Raw genomic sequence first — 25,466 nt, forward strand, 5'->3', positions numbered from 1 at the left:
TCAGTGACCAGGGACCCACACCATGAAAATGTATAGTTTATGATATTTGAAAAATGGGAAACATTGTTTTCGTATCGGAATATTATTCTGTCTTTCTTTCTTTCTTTCTTCTAGGGACCAACCCCCCTATTTTTCACCCAGTGAACATTGACGAAAAGTCACAAAAATGTTCACACCTCTAAAAATCGTGCCTCTCTACATTCTGGCTATTTCCCTTTTCTAAAATAAAAAAATTGGCGCGTCAGCGCCCCCAAATGTACCAAAAATGCATTGAGAGATAGGAAATGACCCAAAAAAAATCTGATCGTAGAATCATGAAATTTGGCGCAGAGGTAGATGGTGACAAGAGAAGTAAAAAATATTATTACAGCAACGCCGTCCACCAAACCAAATGTCGGCCATATTGGTTCAAAAATGGCTAAGCAGGACTCGGGAGTTTTTCCAAACGTCGTACTTTTACGAACTCCTCCCACGGCGTTGGCAACGTTGGCCCTAAAAAGCTGAAATTTGGTGAAAATGCTACTGAGGAGTGGGACATCAAAAGTTATTCAAATTACATTGATACCTGTCACGGTCTCTGTGCGGCGAAGCCGCAAACTTTAGCTAGAATTTCAGAAATCTCCCAAATTTAACATTTCTGCCGTTTGCGCAGATAAAGTCCGAATTGCGTCAAATTAGAATCAGTTGTTAAACTCTTTGCCCTAAACCTACTTGAGGTGAAATAAATTAATTTGGCGCCACAGCGCCCCCTACAGATTTTATATGGAGGTTAAATGTTTAGTTTTGCGAAATTATATGAAATTTGACACACAACTCAATTTTAGCATCCCCATCAAAAAAGTCAATGAGACCCATGTCATAATTGTTATGGTTTTGCCGTAGCAATGACAGAAACCTTTCATGTTATTCCAATGGGGAAATCGCCAGAACATGTTTACACTTTATACTTTCACAAACTCCTCCCAGGGCGTTAGACATATTAACCTGAAATTTGGTGAGACTCATCTTCAGGACCATCAAAATTGATCCACATTTTTTATTCAAAAAGTCACGGTGTCTGTGCGGCAAAACCGCACATTTAGCCAAGAATTCAAAAAGAAAATAGCTTTTTGATGGTAAAACAAAGGGGAAAAGATGTGACAGCGTCACAGATTCAACAGTAGGCGTAATAAAAGGACAATTGGGGCGCGTTAGCGCCCCCTCCTCTTGCGGCGTGGCGGCGGCGTGGCGAGGCCACAGTTAATTAAATCTTGACTTAAAAACATATTATACATCTGGAAAGAGTGAGCTACACTTTTGTCTCCATTTCGTCCAAACTGCACATTTTAAAAGATGTGGATTGTGCAGAGCGCGGACGATTGCAATGTTGGTTCTTTTGAAAATGCCCATGATATTCTTTACTACTTTTACTTTAATACTTTTAATGTAGTTTATTTGCTTAAAATAATATTCCTCGTCCATAGTGTGATCTTTGTACAAACGTACACTTCTGTTTGGAGTTGAAAGTTGCTGTATTAAGTACATTTGTCTCCTGAGACATTAACAGTGTGTAAATCTATCATAAGAGTTAAAGGAGGTACTCACAGTTCATGGTCGAGCTGCTGTTCAAGTGACGAGAGAGAACTGTGTCTGAGAACTGTGTCTGCAGCACAGGAAATGACACGCACTCAAAGGTTTGAACACTTTTTCACTTGTGAATATGAAGGAATTGTTCATTTAGTGATGAGTTAAAATCAAAATAAAAAAATCGGATGGATTCTACTTAAACTTGTATTGATTTGGGCGATTTTTAAATATAATTGTGTATTAATTAAAAGCCAAGAAATGAATTTAGTCTTATGTGAAACCATCAAAAATAATAGTTAAAATAAACATTTTAATAAACCTTTGTCAAATCCTTGATTTAATTGTCTTAATTTCAAAGAATTGAACGAGCCTCACAGTCCAAACACACGCACGTGGCTAAATTGCCCCCTGGTGGACGAATGTGAGAGTGAATGTTTGTCCGTGTCTGTCTCTATGGAAACCCTGTGACGAGCTGGCTCCTGTCCAGGGTGTTCCCCGCCTAAGGCCCAAAGTCACTGGGACCTGAGTCACCCGCGACCCCGAACGAGGACAAGTGGTAGAAAATGAGAGAGAGAGGAGAGAGGAGGAGGAGAGAGGAGGAGAGAAGGAGGAGAGAGGAGGAGAGAAGGAGGAGAGAAGGAGGAGAGAGGAGGAGAGAAGGAGGAGAGAGGAGGAGAGAAGGAGGAGAGAAGGAGGAGGAGAGAGGAGGAGAGAAGGAGGAGGAGAGAGGAGGAGAGAAGGAGGAGAGAAGGAGGAGAGAAGGAGGAGCTGCTCATTCACTTCCTCAGAAAGAGAGAGCGTGTTTCCTGTTAGTTTTTTCACTGAGGTGTGATGGCGCGGGACATAAACTACTCACATTTTTAAATATGGATTGTTTTGGATTGTTGTTTTTGTTTCTCTCGTTGACTTTACTTGACTCAGTATTTTGCGTCACAGGTAAGAATACTTATATACTGTAACTACATACATTTGTAGACTTTGTGGGAGACTTTGTGGGAGACTTTGTGGCATTTATGGTATGTGGTCAGGGTCAGGAGAGGTTTTCTGTCTCGCAGTAAATGACCTTCAAAAAGTGTCGGTCCAGCCAGAGACGCGGACTATGAATGAAGTCCCGAGTTCGACTCCCGCTTTGACCCAATGCGTTTTGTTCCGAGTTTAAACATTTAAAACGTATAGATTGCACAGTCTCGTTTGTTTTGGGACGAGTTCGCTACACTCTTGCTAATGTAACCCTCGTTTCTTGTGGCTCACCAGTCTCAGAGGCAGTGGCTATTGCGGGTTACAGTTGACAAAAGTTACAGATAATAATATACATCCATGGTTACAGTTGAATGAATGGTTCCGGTTTCCTATGGACCAACACAGGACCGAGTTTGAGCGGCGTCTCTTTGATTCACTCAACTCAATTCTACTTTCTGTGTTTCAACAAAAAGGCTTGTACTGAAACAATATACAGAATAAATAAATGTTCCCAAAATCAAATCAGTGCAACACACTATAATCAAACCCTCAAATCAATGTCGAATATGAATAAATATAAATCAAATAGAAATTCATGTTAAATAAAATCATGTTACACTCATACAGATCCATGGCATAAACTAGTTTTAACCAGACAAAGTACGGGTTAAGGTTAGGTTTAGGGGTTAAGTTAGGGGTTAAATTAGGGGTTAAGATTAAGGTTTAGTTTTAGGGGTTAATATTGTATATTTTTTTCATTTATTTCAATAACAAATAACCATGATGACGATCAATAACAATGTTAGTGTTCACAGAGACAGGAAGTCTAGTGTCAGTAGTGAATCGAGGTGACGCTCTGTAACTCCATGTGTGGTCTTTTAGTTTTTTCAAATTCAAATGTTCAATGATATTAACAATGACGTTACAAGAGGCTTAATACAGTTAATTTCAAAATACACATAGAAAATAAATATGAATATAAATATTCTCCAGTTTACAGTTAGTAAACTTTAGTAATAAGTTTTCTGATACATTTGTTATTGGTCTTAAAACTTAAAAAAGGATCCAAGAATAAACAGTTTGTCCATAGGGTTAGCACATTAGCACGTCCACACCAGAAGGAACAGCATCAAAGACAAGTGCAAACTCTTTTGTTGTGACTGGAAAGTATCAAGAACTTTAGGAACAGGAAATGCTGTTTTGATGAATAGAGTGAATAATCCCATTGTCAAGCCACAAAACAGAGTTTATCGTTTAAAACATATCTCCTTATTATTCCATAAATCATATTTGTGAGGGAACAAGTTGTGTTTATGAACTAAAGACCAAGAGAACTGTAATTACTTGTGAAAGTTAGAAAGTTGAATTGGAATCCTTTTAATGCTATAATTACATTTTAAGAAAGATCCATAAAAGACTCAATACTTAACTCAATATCTTTTTATCCATTTGACAGTAAGATTCTACCCCATACTGACAAGTCTCTTGGAATCCACATATTTATTTGTTCTGTATTCTTTGAACAAGGTATTTTACTTTTCACTCTCAGATTAGTTCAAAATGTTGTTGGAAAGAAATACAGTATAAAATAATATTGCTCCAGCCTCCTGATTCTTTTATCACAAGCATCATTATTCATATGTTTGTAATTTTATTGATGTCAGTTTCTTTCATGGTTAAAACTTAAAACATTAAATAATAAACACATGAAACAATGTGACTTAATATAAACCAGACTTACAATAAACATGGACTGGACAGATATTTGTATGTCCCAGTTTACCAACACAGTCTCTTCAGAGCAGAACAAGCAACAGACAAACATGTAGCACACAAACAAACAAACAAATATAGAACTTAGATTAAGTGAATAAAATACTGTAAGTCCAATGTGTCTGTGTGTGTTCTTCAGTGTATCTAAGAGCCAATGTGGGACACAACGTTGAGCTGCCGTGCATCTGCTCTGGAGATAAAGAGGTGGAGGCTCTGCAGTGGAGTCATCATGAGGAGAGTCTGTTGATCTACAGAAGAGGAGAGATGCTGAACAGACAAGAGCGAGTCCAACTCAAACATCCTCAACCTGAGAATGATTTCAGCTTGATCCTGAGAAATGTGATGTTTAAGGACAGTGGGAGTTATGAATGTCATGTCATGTATGAAGATGAGGATGAAGTCAAACTGATCGATCTGTCCATCGAAGAGTTGACAGGTACGTGACGTGACTGTAACAGAACCACATGTTCTTCTAATACTGTATAAATGTTTGACTGACGTAGCACATTAAGAAAGGCTAAATGAAGTGTGTAATAGTTTGGTTGTCTTCAGGAGTGTGACTGAGTGTGATCTTCTGTGCAGATGACACCACAGAGCTGGAGTCAAACACACCTCAGCTCACACTCTGAAAACTGACAAACTTATGAACAATAATCATCTGGACACGACAGAACTCTTGACTCTGAAGAGCAGATTTTCACTCCCATGTCTTTTTTTCACAGGTGCAATGAACCCTGAGAACTACATCATCGACACACAGAGAGGACACAGAGGACTCGGGATTGGACTGACTGTGGGACTCATCATTATAGCAGTTATAGCACTTCTAAAACGTAAAAAATTAAAGCGTTTCTGGAGTGAATGTTTCCGTTCTGAAAAGTTAAAGAAAAACTCTCTCCCTTCAGAATATTCACGCTCAAATTCAACAAAACTCACAGAACCACAGAAAGATCATGACTCCTCCCCAGAGCTGCAGCTGCCACCTTATTCTAGTGAAGATCATGACCCTCTCCCAGAGCTGCCACTCATCGTGGTGGAGGGGTTAGTGTATCCGGGAGCGGCAGAACATGTTCTGACCCCGTCCTCGAGTCAGAGCAGGAGCAGCTCAGACCCTGTTCTCCAGAAGAGAGATCCTGAGGATGAAGACTTGAAACACTGAGAAAATGATGACTTTCAATAATAGTTTAAATAGGGATTTGTTGTTACTTTTCTAGAGAAGACATTTTCCAAAACAATGTATTCTGTTTATCATTTGCTTATGTCAAAGTGTGTGATTATGTTTTGAACGCTTACATTGATGCTGTACTTTTTTTCCCTCCTCCTCCTCCTCCTCCTCCTCCTCCTCCTCCTCCTCCTCCTCCTCCTCCTCCTCCTCCTCCTCCTCCTCCTCCTCCTCCTCCTCCTCCTCCTCCTCCTCCTCCTCCTCCTCCTCCTCCTCCTCCTCCTCCTCCTCCTCCTCCTCCTCCTCCTCCTCCTCCTCCTAATAATAATAAGTCATTGTCTGTCTTTGAAAACAAGTTCCTCCGGAGACAATAAAGACTTGAACACGTGAGACAATTCAAACAACAAACGTCTTAGTTTTGATTGCGACTGAAGCATCGAGCTGATCGTATCGTTCCATTTCTCCCCATGAGCAGCTTTTCCTAATCCATTCTGTAAGATTTGATTTTGAAGAAAGAAATGATACTTTTAAAAGAATGGTTTAAGTGTGCGGGTTATGATATGTGTGTTTACATTTATGTGTGTGGCACAAAACCAGAGCAGACAGCTCCAGACATGATCCTGCAGCGCCCTCTAGTGGCTCAACTCTGAACAATCAAATTAACCATCAGAGCTCTCTCCCTCTCCTCTCTCTCGCTCATGTTCTAGAGAGAAATAAAACCATTTAATCATATTATTTATTATATGATATCTCAATCATTTATAGAATATTGTTGTATAATAGTATTGTATAACCTGCACGTTCTCCCTGGGGCGGAACCTGCACGTTCTCCCTGGGGCGGAACCTGCACGTTCTCCCTGGGGCAGAACCTGCACGTTCTCCCTGGGGCAGAACCTGCACGTTCTCCCTGGGGCGGAACCTGCACGTTCTCCCTGGGGCAGAACCTGCACGTTCTCCCTGGGGCAGAACCTGCACGTTCTCCCAGTTTTTATGGACAGAATTTCTAGGCAGTCAGGGGTCAGAGGGTGTGGTCAGAGGTCATTTTATTTAGTTTTACTCTTAATAAAAATAATAATACAAAAACAAAAAAGCATAGAAAAAAAAATATATATATATATTTGGACACGATAGATAGATAGATAGATAGATAGATATATATATTTTTTTTTTTTTTCTATCAATATTTACATGTGCCTAAAGAACAGAATATATATCAGAGATTATAATGTGTATTAAAATGGAAAAATAATCTGAACCAACCAGCAGTAAACAAGGACTGAACCAGCAGTAAACAAGGACTGAACCAGCAGTAAACAAGGACTAAACCAGCAGTAAATAAGGACTGAACCAGCAGGAAACAAGGACTGAACCAGCAGTAAACAAGGACTGAACCAGCAGTAAACAAGGACTAAACCAGGAGTAAACAAGAACTAAACCAGGAGTAAACAAGGACTAAACCAGGAGTAAACAAGGAATACACCAGCAGTAAACAAGAACTAAACCAGGAGTAAACAAGGACTAAACCAGGAGTAAACAAGAACTAAACCTGCAGTAAACAAGGACTAAACCAGGAGTAAACAAGGACTAAACCAGGAGTAAACAAGAACTAAACCTGCAGTAAACAAGGACTAAACCAGCAGTAAACAATGACAAAACCAGCAGTAAACAAGAACTAAACCAGGAGTAAACAAGGACTAAACCAGCAGTAAACAATGACTAAACCAGCAGTAAACAAGAACTAAACCAGGAGTAAACAAAGACTAAACCAGCACTAAACAAGGACTAAACCAGGACTAAACCAGGTTCATTTGGACCTGGTTTAGTCCTGTTTGAACCCGTTTGTGGTGAATGGATCTTAGTCCAGGTTTACGTTGTCCTGACTTTGATCTGGGCGTAGGTACTCGAGTCATTTTGTTTCCTTGTCTTTTTCTTGGTTCTTTTGGCTGGATCTGGAAGAAAAAAAATACAATTAAAAGTTGTATTTTTGTTCGATTTCCGGTTCTGAAATGAACTGACTCCCTTTTCCACCTGCAGAGGGCGTCAGTTCATGTCTAAAGGTCTGAGTCAAGCAGCTCAGGTCAAAATGTCCCTTGTGACCAGCAGAGGGCGCTGGTTATTATTGTTCAGTTTTCATTTTCTTTTGAGATTTAATCTATCATTTTAGTCCTGGTTCAGTCCTGGTTCAGTCCTGGTTCAGTCCTGGTTCAGTCCTTGTTCAGTCCTGGTTCAGACATGGTTCAGACATGGTTCAGTCCTAGTTTAGTCCTGGTCTAGTCCTGGTCTAGTCCTGGTCTAGTCCTGGTCTAGTCCTGGTCTAGTCCTGGTCTAGTCCTGGTCTAGTCCTGGTCTAGTCCTGGTCTAGTCCTGGTCGTCCTGGTTTAGTCCTGGTTTAGTCCTGGTCTCACCTTTGGTCTTGTTGAAGGTGATGGAAGAATAACAAACGTCTTCAGTTTTCACAGTGGAATAAACTGAATTCTCCTCATTCTCTGCAAAAACAAAATGATAAGAATGATCCACCGTCTCCTTGACGACGACTTAAGGAAACATTTATAAACATATCCTTAGATCGTCAGTCTGCTCATCACTGACTCTCACCTTTGTTTGTGCCACGTCCACGGCCTTTATCTGAAACACAAGAGCAAGGCTGGTTTAGTCCTGGTCCAGTCCTGGTTTAGTCCTGGTCCAGTCCTGGTCCAGTCCTGGTCCAGTCCTGGTCCAGTCCTGGTCCAGTCCTGGTCCAGACCTGGTTCAGACCTGGTCCAGTCCTGGTCCAGTCCTGGTCCAGTCCTGGTCCAGACCTGGTCCAGTCCTGGTCCAGACCTGGTTCAGACCTGGTTCAGACCTGGTTCAGACCTGGTTCAGACCTGGTTCAGACCTGGTTCAGACCTGGTTCAGTCCTGGTTCAGTCCTGGTCTCACCTTTGGTCTTGTTGAAGGTGATGGAAGAATAACAAACGTCTTCAGTTTTCACAGAGGAATAAACTGAACTCTCGTCCTTTTCTGAAAATGTACAATGAGAATTTCACACATTTTCGATTGAAATAAACATCCAAAATGTTGAAAGCGCGTCGGGGGCGTCTGAGCGTCCAGCACCGAACCACTTTCTCCACTTGTTCTTCCATCACACGGGGAAACACGACAACCCCTCCACCGCTGGTGAGTTATGCCACATGATGCTACATGACCTCCACCTACTGTAGTTGCACGTCTTGAAAGTATGTGTTTTATGCTACACCGTGAAAAAAAAAGAATTATGATGGGGTTTTCACTCAGTTTTACATGTTTACATTGTGTGGAAAGTCCTGTCGTCTTTTACTCACTGCATTCCAATTTTCTTACGTGGACAATAAATCACCCAATAATCCTTTCAACTATGATGTCTTTGGTTTTATTTTCAGTTTCGGAATTAATTATTTTTTTCGTACATTTTTTTGCAATGAATCCTGAAATTGTGTCAGATTTTGCTTCATGTGGATATGTCCAGTTGTTACAGCGACAACGATCATAAACCAGGTCAAAACATATGCAATCTGACAGTGAAACGGGGAATAATACATGTATTTGACCTGAACTTAAAGTGCCTTTGACAGGTATTTACAATTTTCTAGTTTTTATTTCATCTTTCTTTGATGTGTTTATACCTGTCGTACATTACATTATAGTTTTGCACCAATCGAGCAGGTATATGTGGAGAAAATGGTGACACATCTGTAGAAAATGACAGGAAGTGACATCACACTCATTCCAGTCAAGGTGTATGCATAATTTACGCAAATAAACAACTTTTTTGAACATCAATTCAACAAAATAAAGTTGCTCTCGTATTTTTCTAATTGTCAATTTTTTTTTTTTTTTTTTTTTAAATCCCAGTGTTTGCTGGGTAATTTCCTAGTGTGTTGTCATCAATCACAAGCAGGAAGTGAAAACATAAACCTGCTATTCTGTGATAAAATTTTTAATCATTTTTAGCAAAATTCAAAATATATTCATGTTCACTGCATTTTAGTTCAATGAGTCGTCCGACCTGTAGGGGGCGCTCAGTTACAGAACGTTTTGATGTCACATGATCACGACCGCTGCACAGCTCTCGTTTTAGAACTGAAAATGATGATGAAAAACCACATTCTCGAAAACATTTCCCCTAATCGTGCCTAAACGCGCACAGGAAACAGGTGAGTGGACAAAGAAGGTTCAAAACAGGAAGAGAAAATAACCACAACTTTAACACTTATTTTACAGAGCGTTGCACAGGAACCTGCAGCAGTGACTTTATAAACCACAGTTTGTTCCACTCACAGATGGACTTTGTACCACCAACGGTAAAATGTACAACTGTGACATTTTAGTATGTTTATAGCACAGTTAAGGTTGAGCCATTAAACACATTTGAATAAAATCGCAATATCAACATTTCAGGGTGACTTATTGGTGGCTTGGTGTTTTAATTGACTTTTAATTGAATTAGATGGATTAAAATGAACAGCATTATTCTGACCTGTGCCTCTGATCGGTCGTCTCAGATGATGTACTACGTCGCTGTATGTGATGTCGCTGGCTCCTCCCTCTTCTGGACGGGCGTCGTCTCGTACGCCTGGGACAAAGCGCATCGGTGAACGGGAAAGCGGACGTACTGTCGTAATTCACCCAAATGCAAATAGTGAAATATCCACCACGTCAGATTTGTACGAACGAGAAATTGGAGGACATGAGACATTTTTTTTATGGAAAGTAGTTTGCCAAATTTTGAAAGTTGTGGAATGCAGTGTTTTTGCTTCTGAGGTGGTCCTACTAGTTATGAGTCTCTAACATATGTTGTTTTTAATCACAGATGACCAAAAATGTGATAGGCCGGGTCTGGAGAGTAAACATCGAGAATAATATTAGCAACAACAAAAGAATAATTCTGCTATGAGGCGTCGAGAGGTAACATTCTTATAATAGTTAACAAGTTTGACCCACATTGTTGAAGTAAGTTCACCCTGATCCAAATATGTTTTCTATTTGTTCAACAATAGCTTCAATGAGGATTACAATGGTTGAATTCCAAGATATTTCACCCCTTTTTCCAGCCAATTAATTTTGAAATACGACAATACATTTGAGTTATACGTTTAGGACGCTAAAGGTTCGAATATTTGTCAGTAACCAGAGTGGGAATGGAGTTGGCAAGAACGTGTCGATGATCTGAAAGTAGTGCGGTGACCAGCCACAACCCTGTCTGACTCACCTGGTGTGTGTGTTAGTAAAGGGCTCTGAGTACAGGCTTCAAATCACCTACAAACCACATGATTTTTTTTTTAGGTTATGCTACATACAGCAGTAGCAGTATCAGTATCAGTAGCCGTAGCAGCAGTATCAGTAGTAGCAGCAGTAGCCGTAGCAGCAGTATCAGTAGTAGCAGCAGTAGCCGTAGCAGCAGTATCAGTAGTAGCAGCAGTAGCCGTAGCAGCAGTATCAGTAGTAGCAGCAGTAGCCGTAGCAGCAGTATCAGTAGTAGCAGCAGTAGCCGTAGCAGCAGTATCAGTAGTAGCAGCAGTAGCCGTAGCAGCAGTATCAGTAGTAGCAGCAGTAGCCGTATCAGCAGTATCAGCAGTAGCCGTAGCAGCAGTATCAGCAATAGCAGCCGTAGCCGTAGCAGCAGTATCAGCAGTAGCCGTAGCAGCAGTATCAGTAGTAGCAGCAGTATCAGTAGTAGCAGCAGTATCAGTAGTAGCAGCAGTATCAGTAGTAGCAGCAGTATCCGTAGCAGCAGTATCAGTAGTAGCAGCAGTAGCCGTAGCAGTAGCCGTAGCAGCAGTATCAGTATCAGTAGCAGCAGTAGCCGTAGCAGCAGTATCAGTAGTCGTAGCAGTAGCAGCAGCAGCAATAGTAGTAGCAATAGTAGTAGCAGTAGTAGTAGCAGCAGCAGCAGCAGCAGCAGCAGCAGCAGCAGCATCGGTAGTAGCAGCAGCAGCAGCAGCAGCAGCATCGGTAGTAGCAGTGGCAGTGGCAGTAGCAATAGCAATAGCAGTAGCAGTAGCAATAGCAATAGCAGTAGTAGTAGTAGCAGCAGTAGTAGTAGCAGTAGTAGTAATAGTAGTAGCAGCAATAGTAGTAGCAGCAGCAATAGTAGTAGCAGCAATAGCAGTAGCAGCAATAGCAGTAATAGTAGCAATAGCAGTAGTAGTAGCAGCAGTAGTAGTAGTAGCAGTAGCAATAGCAGTAGCAATAGCAGTAGCAGTAGTAGCAGCAGTAGTAGCAGCAGTAGTAGTAGCAATAGCAATAGCAGTAGCAGTAGTAGCAGTAGTAGTAGTAGCAGTAGGAGTAGCAATAGCAGTAGCAGTAGCAATAGCAGTAGTAGTAGTAGCAATAGCAGTTGTAGTAGCAGCAATAGCAGTAGTAGTAGTAGCAGCAATATCAGTTGTAGTAGCAGCAGTAGTAGTAGCAGCAGTAGTAGTAGCAATAGTAGTAGTAGCAGCAGTAGTAGCAATAGCAGTAGTAGTAGTAGCAGCAATAGCAGTAGTAGTAGCAGTAGTAGTAGCAGTAGTAGTAGTAGCAGCAGCAGCAATAGCAGTAGTAGTAGCAGCAGTAGCAGCAGTAACAATAGCAGCAGCAGCAGTAGTAACAATAGCAGCAGCAGCAGTAGTAACAATAGCAGCAGCAGCAGTAGTAACAATAGCAGCAGTAACAATAGCAGCAGTAGTAACAATAGCAGCAGCAGCAGTAGTAACAATAGCAGCAGTAACAATAGCAGCAGTAGTAACAATAGCAGCAGTAGTAACAATAGCAGCAGTAGTAACAATAGCAGCAGTAACAATAGCAGCAGCAGCAGAGTAGTAGTAGTAGTAGTAGTAGTAGTAGTAGTAGTAGTAGTAGTAGTAGTAGTAGTAGTAGTAGCAATAGCAGTTGTAGTAGCAGCAGTAGTAGTAGCAATAGTAGTAGCAGCAGCAGTAGTAGTAGTAGTAGCAGCAATAGCAGTAGTAGTAGTAGTAGCAGTAGTAGTAGTAGTAGCAGTAGTAGTAGTAGTAGTAGCAGCAATAGCAGTAGCAGCAGTAGCAGTAGGAGTAGTAGTAACAATAGCAGCAGTAGGAGTAGTAGTAACAATAGCAGCAGCAGCAGTAGTAACAATAGCAGCAGTAACAATAGCAGCAGCAGCAGTAGTAACAATAGCAGCAGTAACAATAGCAGCAGCAGCAGTAGTAACAATAGCAGCAGTAACAATAGCAGCAGCAGCAGTAGTAACAATAGCAGCAGTAGCAGTAGTAACAATAGCAGCAGTAACAATAGCAGCAGTAGTAACAATAGCAGCAGCAGCAGCAGCAGCAGCAGCAGCAGCAGCAGCAGTAGCAGCAGCAGCAGTAGTAGTAGTAGCAGCAGTAGTAGTAACAATAGCAATAGTAGTAGGAGTAGTAGTAACAATAGCAGTAGTAGTTAACCTAAAAATAAACTAGTGCAGCTGTTTGAGTTTTATTGTTTTTGGGTCAAATGTAATTTTACAGTTCTGATTGTCATCCTGTATTCCAGCATGGTTACATCGTCATACACTTACGGTATTAGACAGAAAAACTAAACTAAACACCTTCGCTGTGACGTGTACTTGGGTTTTTTCTCTTCGCAAATCGATAAATAAATCAAGGCACAAACCCTGACAACCGTGTGGTCTGAATGTCTGACCTGGAGTTTGTTTGCGGCGTTTGACCCACAGCAGCAGGAGGACGAGGAGGAGAAACAGGCCCAGGCCGGAGCACACCAGGGGGACGAGAAGATCAGAGGAGGAGAGTCTGAAGGGAGGAGGAGGAGCTGTGGAAGGAGCTGTGGAGGACGTGGAAGGATCACGAGGACGACTGGTGCTAGACGTCCCTAAAACAAACGCACACATGTAAATTGTGAGAACGACCGGGTGGAACCAATGTGCTGTTCAGTATAAATGTGGATATTCCTACATTAACTACTAATTACTTCTCACTTGAGCTTGAGCGTTTGAACATAAGCCATTTTAATCACTTTATTTCACACATTTTATTTCTTGAAATGGTTGGTTTTCTATGAATTATATATATTTGGCAGTGACAGGATTTGAAGCAACAATAATTTTCATAAGGCAGTTGTGAGGTGCACAGGACCTTTGGTGTTTGTGGGTTGTTGTGTTTGTGAAGTTACCTCTGTGTTCAGAAACGGTGATGTTGACGGGTTCAGAGGTGAGTTTGTCTCTCTCACACCAGTACAGACCAGTGTCCTCAGGGAAAAGTCCTTCGATTGTACACACAGAGTCCTTTAGTCCGGCCCAGTCCTCTTCACAGCGCCCCCTGGTGTATCTGCTGGTGTTCCTGACCACGGCCCATGGTCCAGAGTCTCCAGAAGAACAGCTCAGAGACACAGAGTCATATTTGAAGAACTGGGACGTGTCTGGATTCACTTTAATAAAGGAAATTATTGAAAAAAAACTATCAATATCAGCAAGTCAATTGTGACAGGGAGAGAGTGAAACGTGTCAAAGAAATTTTACTTCCAGAACAAATCTCAACTGCCTTAACTAAAAGCCATAGCCAATACAAACACACATCGAACTAACAGATGCACTATGTCACATTTCTGTCGAACAGTCCACCACCTGCTCGTCTCCATGGAGATGTTATCGCTTTGCCTTAAAATGTTCCACAGTACATCATTTAAAACCTCATTGTGTAGATCTGTAGCCAACATTTTGATTGTGTTAGTTTTGATTTTTTGCTCTCAAATACAATCCTTTGTCCTCACTCTGAGCGGGCTTGCATTTCCATGGACATGACTTGTACTTGTCTACAATATTCCATGTCAAAAACCTTATGTCTCCATGGGGAATGGTAATAAATGTAATTTTTATACGACTTTCCACTTTCAAAGCACTCAGAAAGCTTAATATCAGGAAACCACTCACTGGGCCAAGCTGAGTCACATACTGAGACACTTAATGCCACACTGTGGAACATTTCAGGCAGACTTCTCCATGGAGACAAGCCGGTGGCATTAGACTGAGAATAGTGCACGTTTAGGTGGTGAAAAGAGGCTGTACTCACGTTGGAGCCTTGGTGCTGGTCTCATGGTGCTTCTGGTTGTGATGCTGTGGACTGTCACAGGTCTGTATAAGTGTCAGTTTGACTCCGCCTCTTCCTGTCTGTGGCACAACTTTCACCCACTAATCTGAAGTTCAGCAGTTTGGTCTCAGTTCCTCCAGCGCAGACTGCAGTCGTGTCCTTGGGCAGGACACTTGTCATATGTGAGTAATTACATTGTTTTTGTTGCATTTTGTTCACAATTAGCATTAAAGCTAAATAAGAATAAAACTATGTAAAGCAGTTTTCAATATTTAAAACGCTCCAGTGCATGACGTCATAAGCCAAAACATAGCCTAATCTGCCTGCTCGTCTCCATGGTGATGTTCTTGCGTCGCCTGAATGTTCCACACTGATTTCTGGTGACGAGCGTTATCATGGACAAGTCATAACCTGCTCAAACAAGCATGTGTTACAAGTCAGGCTATGGAGAGGCAAGCACTCTCACAGTAAAGTGTGTGATGTGTGATGATATACCATGAATGAAAATCTATTATTTCATTATGTTTCTGAATTATTGTGTGGAGGGGCTTTATTGTTTTGAAGTGTGTGTATACTGGGAACATAAATCTAAATAATGGTCAAGCCAAACAATAAGCAAAAATAAGCAATTAAAAGAACTCTCGTAAGTGGATTAAATCACTTAAAAGTAACAGAAATTACTGCTGTAATTTGCTTCTTTTAACCAAGCGTGCAACTTGGACGTGGGAGTGGCGTGACCACAGTGCACACGTCTGATAGTGCCCCGCCCCCTGAGGAGCTGCTCAGGGTGAGGGATGGTGCCCCGCCCCCTGAGGGGCCGCTCAGGGGGCGGGGCACCATTTTTTTCCTTTTTTGCCCTCAGGCATCTGTCTGCACTTGTATCCTTAATAAATATGACGTAAAATGAATTAAATAATAGATTCAATAGCCTATATTTGACAGAAAAGTGATATTTTATTTGATATTTAATTTTTGGGATTTTTTTTTTTTTTTTACACCAATGATTGCGGGCCGGCCCTCCGCTACTTGCCTGGATTCGGCCCTCGGAGGAAAATAATTGCCCACCCCTGTTTTAGAGGAAACATTGGTGCAGCTTTGTTTCCTGTGATGTCATCAAGTCCTCCTGTCCTAAAGCTGAAAGAGCAAAGTGTGATGTGTGAACTTCAAGTAAATACTCAGAGTCTGTACTTCAGAGTACACGAGTATCCACAGACTGTGAGAAGTCCTCACATGATGTGACCCCGCTCGTCCACTAGGGGGCACAGGAGCACATACATCCATTGTTGTTAGTATTGACGTTTGATGAAGTGAATTTGTGGTGGAATTGGCTCTAATTCTGTTGATACACACTAAAGTGGGTGCGGGACAAAGCATAGCATGAGCTGGGTGTTAAGATGATTTCAGCATGTATTGGTTTAATCTATATTTTTATTGAAAACTGCTCTTTTTAGTGTTATTTGTTCAGATAACGCAATAAACGACTAAACTAAAACAAACCACATTTTAAAAGGTATATTTTTAATATATAAAACACAGCAGCCTTGAACCAAATATTTAATTATCTTGAATTCATAAACAAAACATGACCCATTATTTCCAAAATTATCACAGACTGATTGCTTAAATATTGTATTTGAACAGGCTCCAGTCAGACGTGTGCTCTGACATGCTCCGATGTCACTGATGTGAAAAATGTCCTTGTGTGTTACTTGTCTCAGTGGCTTTGAACAGCAGCAGAACATTAACCACATCCACATGTCTCCAAATCAACACCACAATTCATTAGGAGTTTGTTTTCACCAAATATGATGACGGCTTTGCAAGAAATAGAAAACATACAACATGTGAGAAAACCAGGTGTTGGCAAAGGTTGGTTCTATTACCGTTTGCAACAACAACAGTGGTATTCCAAAAATACACAAAAAGGAGGTTCCACTCAGACCCATAGTGTGCAGCACAGATTCCATCACTTACAATGTGGCCAAGCATTTAACAACTATATTGGCTCCGCTTGTGGGGAATTCGGTACATCATGTGGATAACACGCACAACTTTGTGGATAAAGTGAAACATCTCCAACTGGACCCAGATGACCTCATGGTTTCATATGATGTTGTGTCCCTGTTCACCTGCATCCCGACCACTGATGCAGTAGCAGCAGTGAGGATCAGACTGCAGGAAGACACCACCCTACAGGAAAGGACCAAACTGACACCTGAACACATATGTAAACTGTTGGACATCTGTCTGAACACCACTTACTTTCAATTCCGGGGACAATTTTACAGACAGATTCATGGCTGTGCCATGGGCTCGCCCGTCTCTCCCATAGTGGCCAACCTGTACATGGAGCACTTTGAGAAGAAGGCACTGTCCTCATTCTCAGGCATAGCCCCAAAACTGTGGCTCCGCTATGTCGATGATACTTTTGTAACAATCAAGAAACAAGAGCTGGAAACCTTCTCTGATCACATCAATGCTGTGGACCCACATATCAGGTTTACAAGAGAAGGACGCTAAGGAGAATCGCTTGGCCTTTCTTGATTGTTCCACGATCAGAGGAGAGGACGGGAAACTCCAAATAGAAGTATATAGGAAACCTACACACACGGACCAGTATCTGCTCTTTGGTTCCAACCACCCACTACAGCACAAGCTGGGTGTGATCAGAACCTTACAACACAGAGCTCAAGGTGTGCCCACCAGCTCAGAGGGCAAGAAGAAAGAGGAAAAACATGTCCGAAATGCCCTCTCAGCCTGTGGTTACCCCGCTTGGGCTCTCAACAGAGTGAAGAGAACCAAGAAGCAGGACAAAAGGGAAACTGAACAGAGAAGGAAGGGTGTCTCTATCCCTTATGTGTCTGGCCTGTCGGAAAAACTGCAGAGAATTTTTAGACAACATGAAGTCCCTGTTCATTTTAAACCAGGAAACACTTTAAGACAAAAACTGGTTCACCCAAAGGACAAGTTGCCGACTCAAAAACAGAGCAATGTAGTTTATTCGATCCAATGCAGTGAAGAAAGTTGTAAAGAACGTTACATAGGTGAGACGAAACAGCCTCTACACAAGAGGCTTTATCAGCACAGAAGAAATACTAGTTCAGAACCACAGAGTGCCGTGCATCTCCATCTTGAAGCCTCTAATCACTCGTTTGAAGACGGTGAGGTGAAGGTTTTAAGCAGGGAGAAAAGATGGTTTGAAAGAGGAGTCAAGGAAGCTATTTTTGTTAAAAAATGAAAGACCTTCTTTAAACAGAAATGGAGGGCTTAGGTTTAATCTTCCTGTTATTTATAATGGGATTCTGAACCCCTGGAAAGGTAAAGGACCATGACATTCAGATGCTAATCAGGTACTCAGGGTGGTTGAGCCAGGGTCTCACTAAGACAAAGAGGATTCTAATAGCCCATTAAAATTCTGAATAGGCTCGGTAGATACAAGGGGGGGTTCCTGTTGAAACAAACAACTCTTTCTACTTCAGGAAGGCTCCTCCCAATGGGCGGGTCTTACCACAGAACAGTATTAATATCGGAGTTCTCGACCTAAATTCTGTTATTGACAATGACTCTTGGATGAGAGTCGAAACGTCTACTTTTTCAAACTGAGTCCAGATGACTACAACTGAAGCTTTTTCTACTATGGAACACGCCTGGACGAATGAGGGATTACACCGACAACAGTGGTATTAGGTTGGCAAAACCTGATATGCTGTAAGAGGGAGAGGGGGAGGGTTATTTCCTGCTCAGGGCGTTTCCTTGTCAGAGTTAAAACAGACAGTCACCTCAAAGACACCAGACTCTCCTCTGTTCGCTCTGGAATAAGAGGCTCGTGAGTTTGTTGTTGTGGAGAATGGAGGGACATTCACTTGTTTTGCTGCTGTTAGTGACTTCTGCCTCAGGTGAGAATCTCAAACTACAACAAGTTTCACATGTTAAGAAAAAGGAATTACACAATGTGCTAATTGTGATTGTTATTTTTCTATGTGTAAATGTAAAGTGTTTTAAAAAATGTATACATAAATGAAAACAGCTTTACTATTATCAACAGTTTAGTTTGTCTCGTCTTCACAACGCCTGATTGGCTGAACAGAGTCACATGATTTACAGAAACTCTGGTGGTTTCATTAGAGGGAGGAGTCGGTTTTGTGCTGAGAAATGAGAAAGTCCTCACAATGATTCATTTGATTCCTTCCCAGCCAAAGTCGTGAAGACAACAGTTGGAGAGGACACTGTGCTGCCGTGTGAAGGTCCTGAAGGGAGAGTCATCGCTTTGCAGTGGGAAATGTCAAAAAGAGACGTCCTGGTCTACAGAGGTGGCAGAGTAGATAAAATGCAAGATGAGCAGTTCAGAAACAGAGTCCAGCTGCAGGATCCTGAGATGAAGAGTGGAAACCTGGGTGTGATCCTCAAGAATGTTACACTGAAGGACACTGGCATCTACACCTGTGAGGGTTTAATCCAAACATCAAAAAGACAGAAGAGAGCTGTTGAGGGAAAAGACATCACTCACAGGATTCAGCTGTCTGTGCAGTCAAGTCCAAAAGGTAAAGGTCCTGCAGTCCTGGTCTGACACCTGTGTTCCTCTCAATAACCCTCTGATCTCATTTACAGAGAAAGACCCTCAGGAGCCTCAAAGAAACCAGGACGAAGCCACACCCACTGTCAGTGACGGTGCAGCAGAAACAAGAGGAAGTCATGTGGCAGCAGTTATAGTGGTGATAGTTGCCGTTGCTCTCGTCGCTGGAGTTCTATATTGGAAAAGAAAAGAAATCAAATGGCAAAAAGTGGAACAGCCGCACACTCTGGCCGGACACCCCCCCTCCGACAGCTGCCCCCTCCGACAGCTGCCACCTTAACGTGGTGGAGGGGTTTAAGCGGTCAGGCCTGATTGCGACCAAGAGCAGCTTTAAACAGACAAGTCAACAAAAATGTGCCCAGGTATATAAATAACATAACGAGCATGAACTTGACAGGAATTTTCTGCAGTTGCTCCTGCTTTGTCCTCCATCTGCGTGTGAAGATGTGGCAGTTGAAATTCCCCAACGTTCTGTGGGATTTTGGCGGCACGTTTGAAATTACCGGTGTTTTTTTTAAAATGCTGAATCAACTAATGTCATGAATAGCATTTACATTTTTATAACAATGTTGATTTAATGTGACAAGTAAAAAGAAAAAGGGCACGCTGTTCATCTGGGCAATTTGTATGTTTTCGACTGCACTCTAAAAGTAATTTTCAATCTGAAGGTACTGGTCTGTGATGCTTGAACGTTGCTGCTCTGAGGTAAATTGGCGCTCTTTAGGAGGAGCACTTTAAATAGTTTATTGGATTTTATGGTGAAAACATCAGCACAAATAGATGATAACATGAACTACAGTGCTGACTTTTGCTCAAACAAATTGTAGCTCGTGTTTAGCGGTCAAACTCTGAACCTCGTAATCATGTGGTGCAACGTGTCGGTGTGTCACTATGGAGATGACTGCACTGCGGATTTACACAGTGAGAATTAAAGGGTTAGGACTTTATTGTGGACTGGTAGTTGCACTTCTATTCTCTTCAATTCTTCAATTTTTTCCATTAAAAACAAGTGGGGACGGCAGAGCTTTTCCCACAGTGAATCCTTCTGTTCCGAAAAGTCAAGGCTCTCCGTCATTTTCAAGTTTAAAAGGTCACAGAATTGTCAACCGCAGTTTCTCATCGTCAGAGAGCCGCCGTCTTAGCGCCAGCGTCAGCGCAAACGCCCTCAGATTCAATATTTACTAAACATACAGGTATATGTATTTAGAACACAAATAAAAGAACTCGTGACTCACTCTGTCTCAAGCTGAACCACAACCCTTTGAATCAAACTGCGTCATCTGATGTTTCTCATCTAAATCTTTAAATTTTTTTGATTATATTAGATTTGACCCATTTTTCCCAGTTTGACGTTTATAATGTGACTTCCTGGTTGGACACGAGCAAATGGGACACAGAAGTAACTCCAACAGTTACTTTGTGACCACACTGTAAACTGTCAGTTGTGTTGAAATTGCCCCTGCATTTCTTGATGGAACGTCACTTACTGATGACATCACAGAGGGATTCTGTTCAAGAACTCTGCTCTTTATTTTAATTAGTTTTTTTGCACAAACTACAACTGGCCTCCCCTGGTAAGGTCTATTCCAGGTACTGGAGATGGTCTTGGTCGGATGGTTTTGGTTTTGAGTTTGCACAGTCACAAGTCTTTCGACCGTGTCCCTTGGGGTGTCCTTTGGGGGGAGTCCAAAGACAAAGCTCTCGATTTATCAGTCAATCCTGACCTCACCTATGGTCAGGAGCTTTGGGTAATGACCCAAAGGACAAGATCGTGGATAAAAACGGTTTAAATGAGTTTCCTCCGCCTCACCCCATCTCTAAGGGAGCGCCCAGCAACATAGGAGCTCAGGCATCTGTTCCGGAGCCTACTGGGCGCCTGTTTCGGGCATGTCCCACCGGGAAGAGGCCCCGTGGAAGACCCAGGACACGCTGCGAGTCCCTGCTTAGACTACTGGCCCGGGCCCCGGATAAAAAGAAGGAGGACAACTTAACTGATGTAAAACTATGATGCATATTTACCACAGGGAATATTTAACTGAACAAAGTAATACTTAGACAAAACTGTCACACGGACTTTAATTCATGTAATAATGCATTTGATTTTAACAGAAAAAAAAATTCTAGCAAATTGGCCATAACTTGATACATTATGGGATTATTTGAAACATTTATTTTGATTATTCAATGATATAGTTGGACACACAAACCTTTGTGAAATAATACAATTTAATTCTTCCACTTCGAATAAAAAAAATATTCAGGTTTTATACATTACACACGTAAATATACACATCATTCTCATCTTGACTTTTGATTGCATGATTTCTTTTATTAGCACTTTGTTTTGTAATACGGGTGGAGCGATACCATGGATCTATTATATCTGGATAGGGTACGCCCCCTCTGCCTCTGGCTCCAAATTGAGTAGTGGCCACTTCGCAGAATGCAGCCTTTTGGTCGGACCATTTCACGAGTTCGGCCTCTAAAATTACCAAACATGCTAAATTGTTTTTTGTCTAAAAATAAAATAGAAGGAATTTCACTCTTCAACTGTTTCTAAAATACTTAAAAAATACATTTTTAACCTTCCGGTGAACGGTGTACGCGCACCGAGCGCGCACGTGACCCTCATGAACGAGCCTCAGGAGAACATGTGACGGAAACTAAACACAAGCAGAAGAAAGTCACGAGACGAGACCACGATACACGTAAGTTGTTTGTATGTCATTCCTCACGTTTCACACATTGTTCCATGTGAAGTGTAAATCAACGATTACACAGTTAACACAAGTTAACACAAGCTAACACGAGCTAACGTAAGCTAAAGTTTAGCTACACAAAGATGCAACAACACGTCATGATGGCTCGTGCTTCTGCAAATAAATAACTAATTATTTCTCTTACTAAATGTTCTAAGAGACAAAAGGTTAAGCACAGATCAAGGAAAACTAGAGAAAGAAGGGAAATAAAGTGATGTTTGTATTATGTGCTATAAAAAACAACCAATAATTCAAATATAACCTGCTATAATGGGTCATATCTTACATATATAAATGTAAAGGTGTTTAAAAGTGACAGTCCTGTACTTACAGGGGCTGAGACCACATTTGAGGTTTTATTACCCATTTAATAATGACGTGTGCTGTGTTTAAACAGCAAAGCACACGCTTGTTTTGTATAGGAATGTCATGGATTTACTTCCATGGAATATGTAGAGATTTAGCAAACATGTCAGTTATGTTCTAACTTCTAAGGTTTAAACTTATGCATAAGTAAATGACTTTTGGTTCTAGCTTTAAAAATTAATGTGAAAAGAGGAACTTTTGTGTTACAGAGCAAAATGTAAATCTGTCAATAACATATTCCAGCTTTTCTCTGTTAAATGTGCAGAATATATCAATGTTCTAATGAGTATCTTTCTCATCTTCAGAGTGCTGACCAGTGAGTTTAGTCTGTCTGTGCTGTCCAGAGCTCTACAGGTCACTGCAGACCTAATCACTGCAGACACAGAGTCATCTCAAGTAAACTCCTGACGACTCCAAAGCAAAAGGTATTTTAATAATAACTTGTGCCTCGACTAAAAGTAAACAGTGTAGAATCAGTATTTTGAATTTATAAAATGTCTGTTTTGTTATGACCAAAAAAACTAAATGATAATTGTTCTTCAAAAGAGCCACTGCTGTGTCACATGTGAAGTGTATGTTATATGACATGTATAATCTAAACATATGAAGTGTATGTTATATGACTTTTATAAATCTAAACATATGAAGTGTATGTTCTATGACTTGTATAAATCTAAACATATGAAGTGTATGTTCTATGACTTGTATAAATCTAATACATATGAAGTGTATGTTATATGACTTTTATAATCTAATACATATGAAGTGTATGTTCTATGACTTGTATAATCTAAACATATGAAGTGTATGTTCTATGACTTGTATAAATCTAAAGCTGTGACATGTTCTGTTTGTCCCTCAGTCATACGATGGAGCTGAACGGTGCAGTTACTGAAGTACAGAAGACTGCGTAGCCATGGAAACAAAGTCTTGTTAAATACTGAGATATTCAGTATTTAACGCAATAATGTCACATTCATGTGCATATAACTGATGTAAAAAGTGTGTTTATTTTACCATTATTATTAGTATTATTTTGTCCTACGCTGTTTTTATTTTATCTTTATCTTTATTTTCCCCCTCCATTCCTTATTAAGGTATGAGAGGTTCTGTCTATAGGAGTTTTTGTTTATAAGAGTTCTTCTATTAAGAGTGTTTTTTAAACTTCCTATAAGTGATCTGTCCTTTTCCTCTGTATCTACTGTGTTGCAACAACAAAATTTCCTCATGTGTGGACAATAAAGGAATATCTTATCTTAGTCAGTTTGTTCTATTTGACTTATACAGGTTGTTTTATCATTGTTAATATTTTTATGTTGCACTGAATCACCAAAGCAAGTTCCACTGTTTGTGGATTCTGTTCTTTGACAATGGCAATACATTTTCTGATTCTATTAATGATGATAATAATAATAAACAGTACAGACTCCAAAACACCTTAATAAGGGACTCCCACATTGTAGCTTTAAAACTCAACTAAAACTGGCTAAAATCAATTTATCATTTGTAGTTATAATCAGATTTACATTTATTGAACAAGTTCATTCATGTTCATTATTCGTATTAAATACATTAATAAACAAATGTGTTTTGTATTTATTAAAGATTGACATGATAAAAAAGACACAAAAGGAAACTGAATATAATTAAATACTGCTTAACTCAATTATGTAACAGAATCGATGATTATATTTTATATTTCTTCTCATCTGATTAAAAAAAATGCATATTGGCCAAATTATATTATGTAAATAAATAACTGAAAAGTTAACAAAATAAATACCCAAACCAAAAACTACAGAAAATGATGAGGACGTTATTCCACCTCTAAATGTAATTCATTGTCTTAAACCAGACTTTTTATCTTAACACTTCTTTATAATTCTCTTAAATATCAGCTTTACATCATGATACATGTATATTTATAGATGGATATAACAATTCATCATTATACGTTACGTAAACAGACTATTTCAAGCCGAATTATTCCAAAAGTCCGTGTTGACTGTTCTCAGTCTGTCGCGCTGCTGTGACGTGCGCGCTCCCGACGCCAAAGCCTCACGGCGATGACGTCACAAAAGTGGGAGGAGATATACCACTGTTCAGGAAGTAATGCGGAACTAAAAAACTTTTTTGGAACCATGCGCCAATGAGCAGCTCCATAGGTTTCAATGGCGGCCATCTTGGCTTCCGGGGGCTTGAGCGATACTTATAAAACCTAACCAGGCCTAAATGCCCCGCCCACTTGTTTGTTTCTATAGCTGCTTGAACAATGCGTGATAAAAACATGTCTGACCACAATCCATGAGATGACAGACGATCTACAGAAAGCAGCTGCTGCTGTTTCTATCAACATTAGTCATCTCAGATATTTTTAAGTGCCCCCTACAGGTCAGACACCTCATTGAACTGAAATGCAGTTAGAAGTTATATATTTAAAATTTGGCAAAAAAATTATAAAAAGTCACAGATTTTTTAGGTTTATAATTTCACTGTTTGTAATTGATGACTTCACACAAGGAAATTACCGAGCAAACACTGGGCAAAAACTCACCTCATGTCACCATTTTTTTATTTGACAAATGAAAATATTTGAGTTGTTTCTTTGTGTAAATTCTGCATAAACTTCTACAGATTTTTCAACTTTTCTCCACAAACACCTGCTCGATTGGTGTAAATCTATCATTTATATGTATGGCAGGTATAAATACACCAAATAAAGTCAAAATTAGAAAAAAAAAACTGTCATAGGCGCTTTAAGTTTAGACCTTGTTGCCATCTTGGATCAAATTTGTGATCAAGTCGGCAATAAAAATAAAATGAAGTATAGTCTATTGAATGAGTACCCAATAAATCTACTCATATTGAAGAGACCGGAGTAGTTTTATTACTTTCAGAGTTAAGGCGAAACATATTTCTCATTTTAAACACATCACTAAATCTGTCAGTTATGTGCGCCTAACCCACATTTGTTTCATAAGAAGTTAAGCTGGGACTTGCTCTTACAAAAATGTGGGCAAGTCGAGCATAAAACAAAACAAGACGTTGAATAGTGAGACACTAAGACAGGTAACTGTCATACAAAACACACAAAAAGTGAATTCAATAAAGTTAAATATATGTATATATTTACTATGTGCTGTGGCTTTAACCACTCCACCACCGGGCAAAACTCAAGTTCATTTTTCTGAAAAAAAAATCTGTGAGTTGCTGAGGACCACGTGAACGCAGCAGGTTTCACACGATGCGGCTTTA

General features: G+C 40.4%; 2 protein-coding genes across 2 annotated transcripts; one reads left to right on the plus strand and one right to left on the minus strand.

Moving 5' to 3' along the window:
• Positions 1-6,592: 6,592 nt before the first annotated feature.
• On the minus strand, positions 6,593-15,286 carry LOC140371460 (uncharacterized). The gene is made up of 8 exons (XM_072458612.1): positions 14,496-15,286; positions 13,600-13,854; positions 13,114-13,299; positions 9,956-10,051; positions 8,380-8,460; positions 8,057-8,086; positions 7,867-7,947; positions 6,593-7,410 (listed from the first exon to the last, which is right to left on the minus strand). Exons 1-8 carry the CDS (start codon positions 14,518-14,520, stop codon positions 7,328-7,330), a joined length of 837 nt encoding a protein of 278 aa, XP_072314713.1. The 5' UTR covers positions 14,521-15,286; the 3' UTR covers positions 6,593-7,327.
• A 2,794-nt stretch (positions 15,287-18,080) lies between these two features.
• LOC140371462 (uncharacterized) lies at positions 18,081-19,697 on the plus strand. Its single transcript, XM_072458615.1, has 3 exons — positions 18,081-18,409; positions 18,707-19,054; positions 19,122-19,697. Exons 1-3 carry the CDS (start codon positions 18,361-18,363, stop codon positions 19,364-19,366), a joined length of 642 nt encoding a protein of 213 aa, XP_072314716.1. The 5' UTR covers positions 18,081-18,360; the 3' UTR covers positions 19,367-19,697.
• Positions 19,698-25,466: the final 5,769 nt, after the last annotated feature.

This window comes from Eucyclogobius newberryi, unplaced genomic scaffold (genome assembly GCF_026437365.1).
Source record: "Eucyclogobius newberryi isolate DKJ021-1_F unplaced genomic scaffold, fEucNew1.0.hap1 SCAF_22, whole genome shotgun sequence".
Lineage (NCBI taxonomy): Eukaryota > Metazoa > Chordata > Actinopteri > Gobiiformes > Gobiidae > Eucyclogobius > Eucyclogobius newberryi.

Coding starts and splice junctions, on each gene's coding strand:
- LOC140371462 (XM_072458615.1), top strand. CDS start 18,361: ATGGAGGGACATTCACTTGTTTTGCTGCTGTTAGTGACTTCTGCCTCA. Junction 18,410..18,706: donor GTTAGTGACTTCTGCCTCAG/GTGAGAATCTCA, acceptor ATTCCTTCCCAG/CCAAAGTCGTGAAGACAACA. Junction 19,055..19,121: donor TGTGCAGTCAAGTCCAAAAG/GTAAAGGTCCTG, acceptor TCTCATTTACAG/AGAAAGACCCTCAGGAGCCT.
- LOC140371460 (XM_072458612.1), bottom strand. CDS start 14,520: ATGAGACCAGCACCAAGGCTCCAAC. Junction 13,855..14,495: donor ACCAGCACCAAGGCTCCAAC/GTGAGTACAGCC, acceptor CCTTTATTAAAG/TGAATCCAGACACGTCCCAG. Junction 7,948..8,056: donor TGGACGTGGCACAAACAAAG/GTGAGAGTCAGT, acceptor TTGTTTTTGCAG/AGAATGAGGAGAATTCAGTT.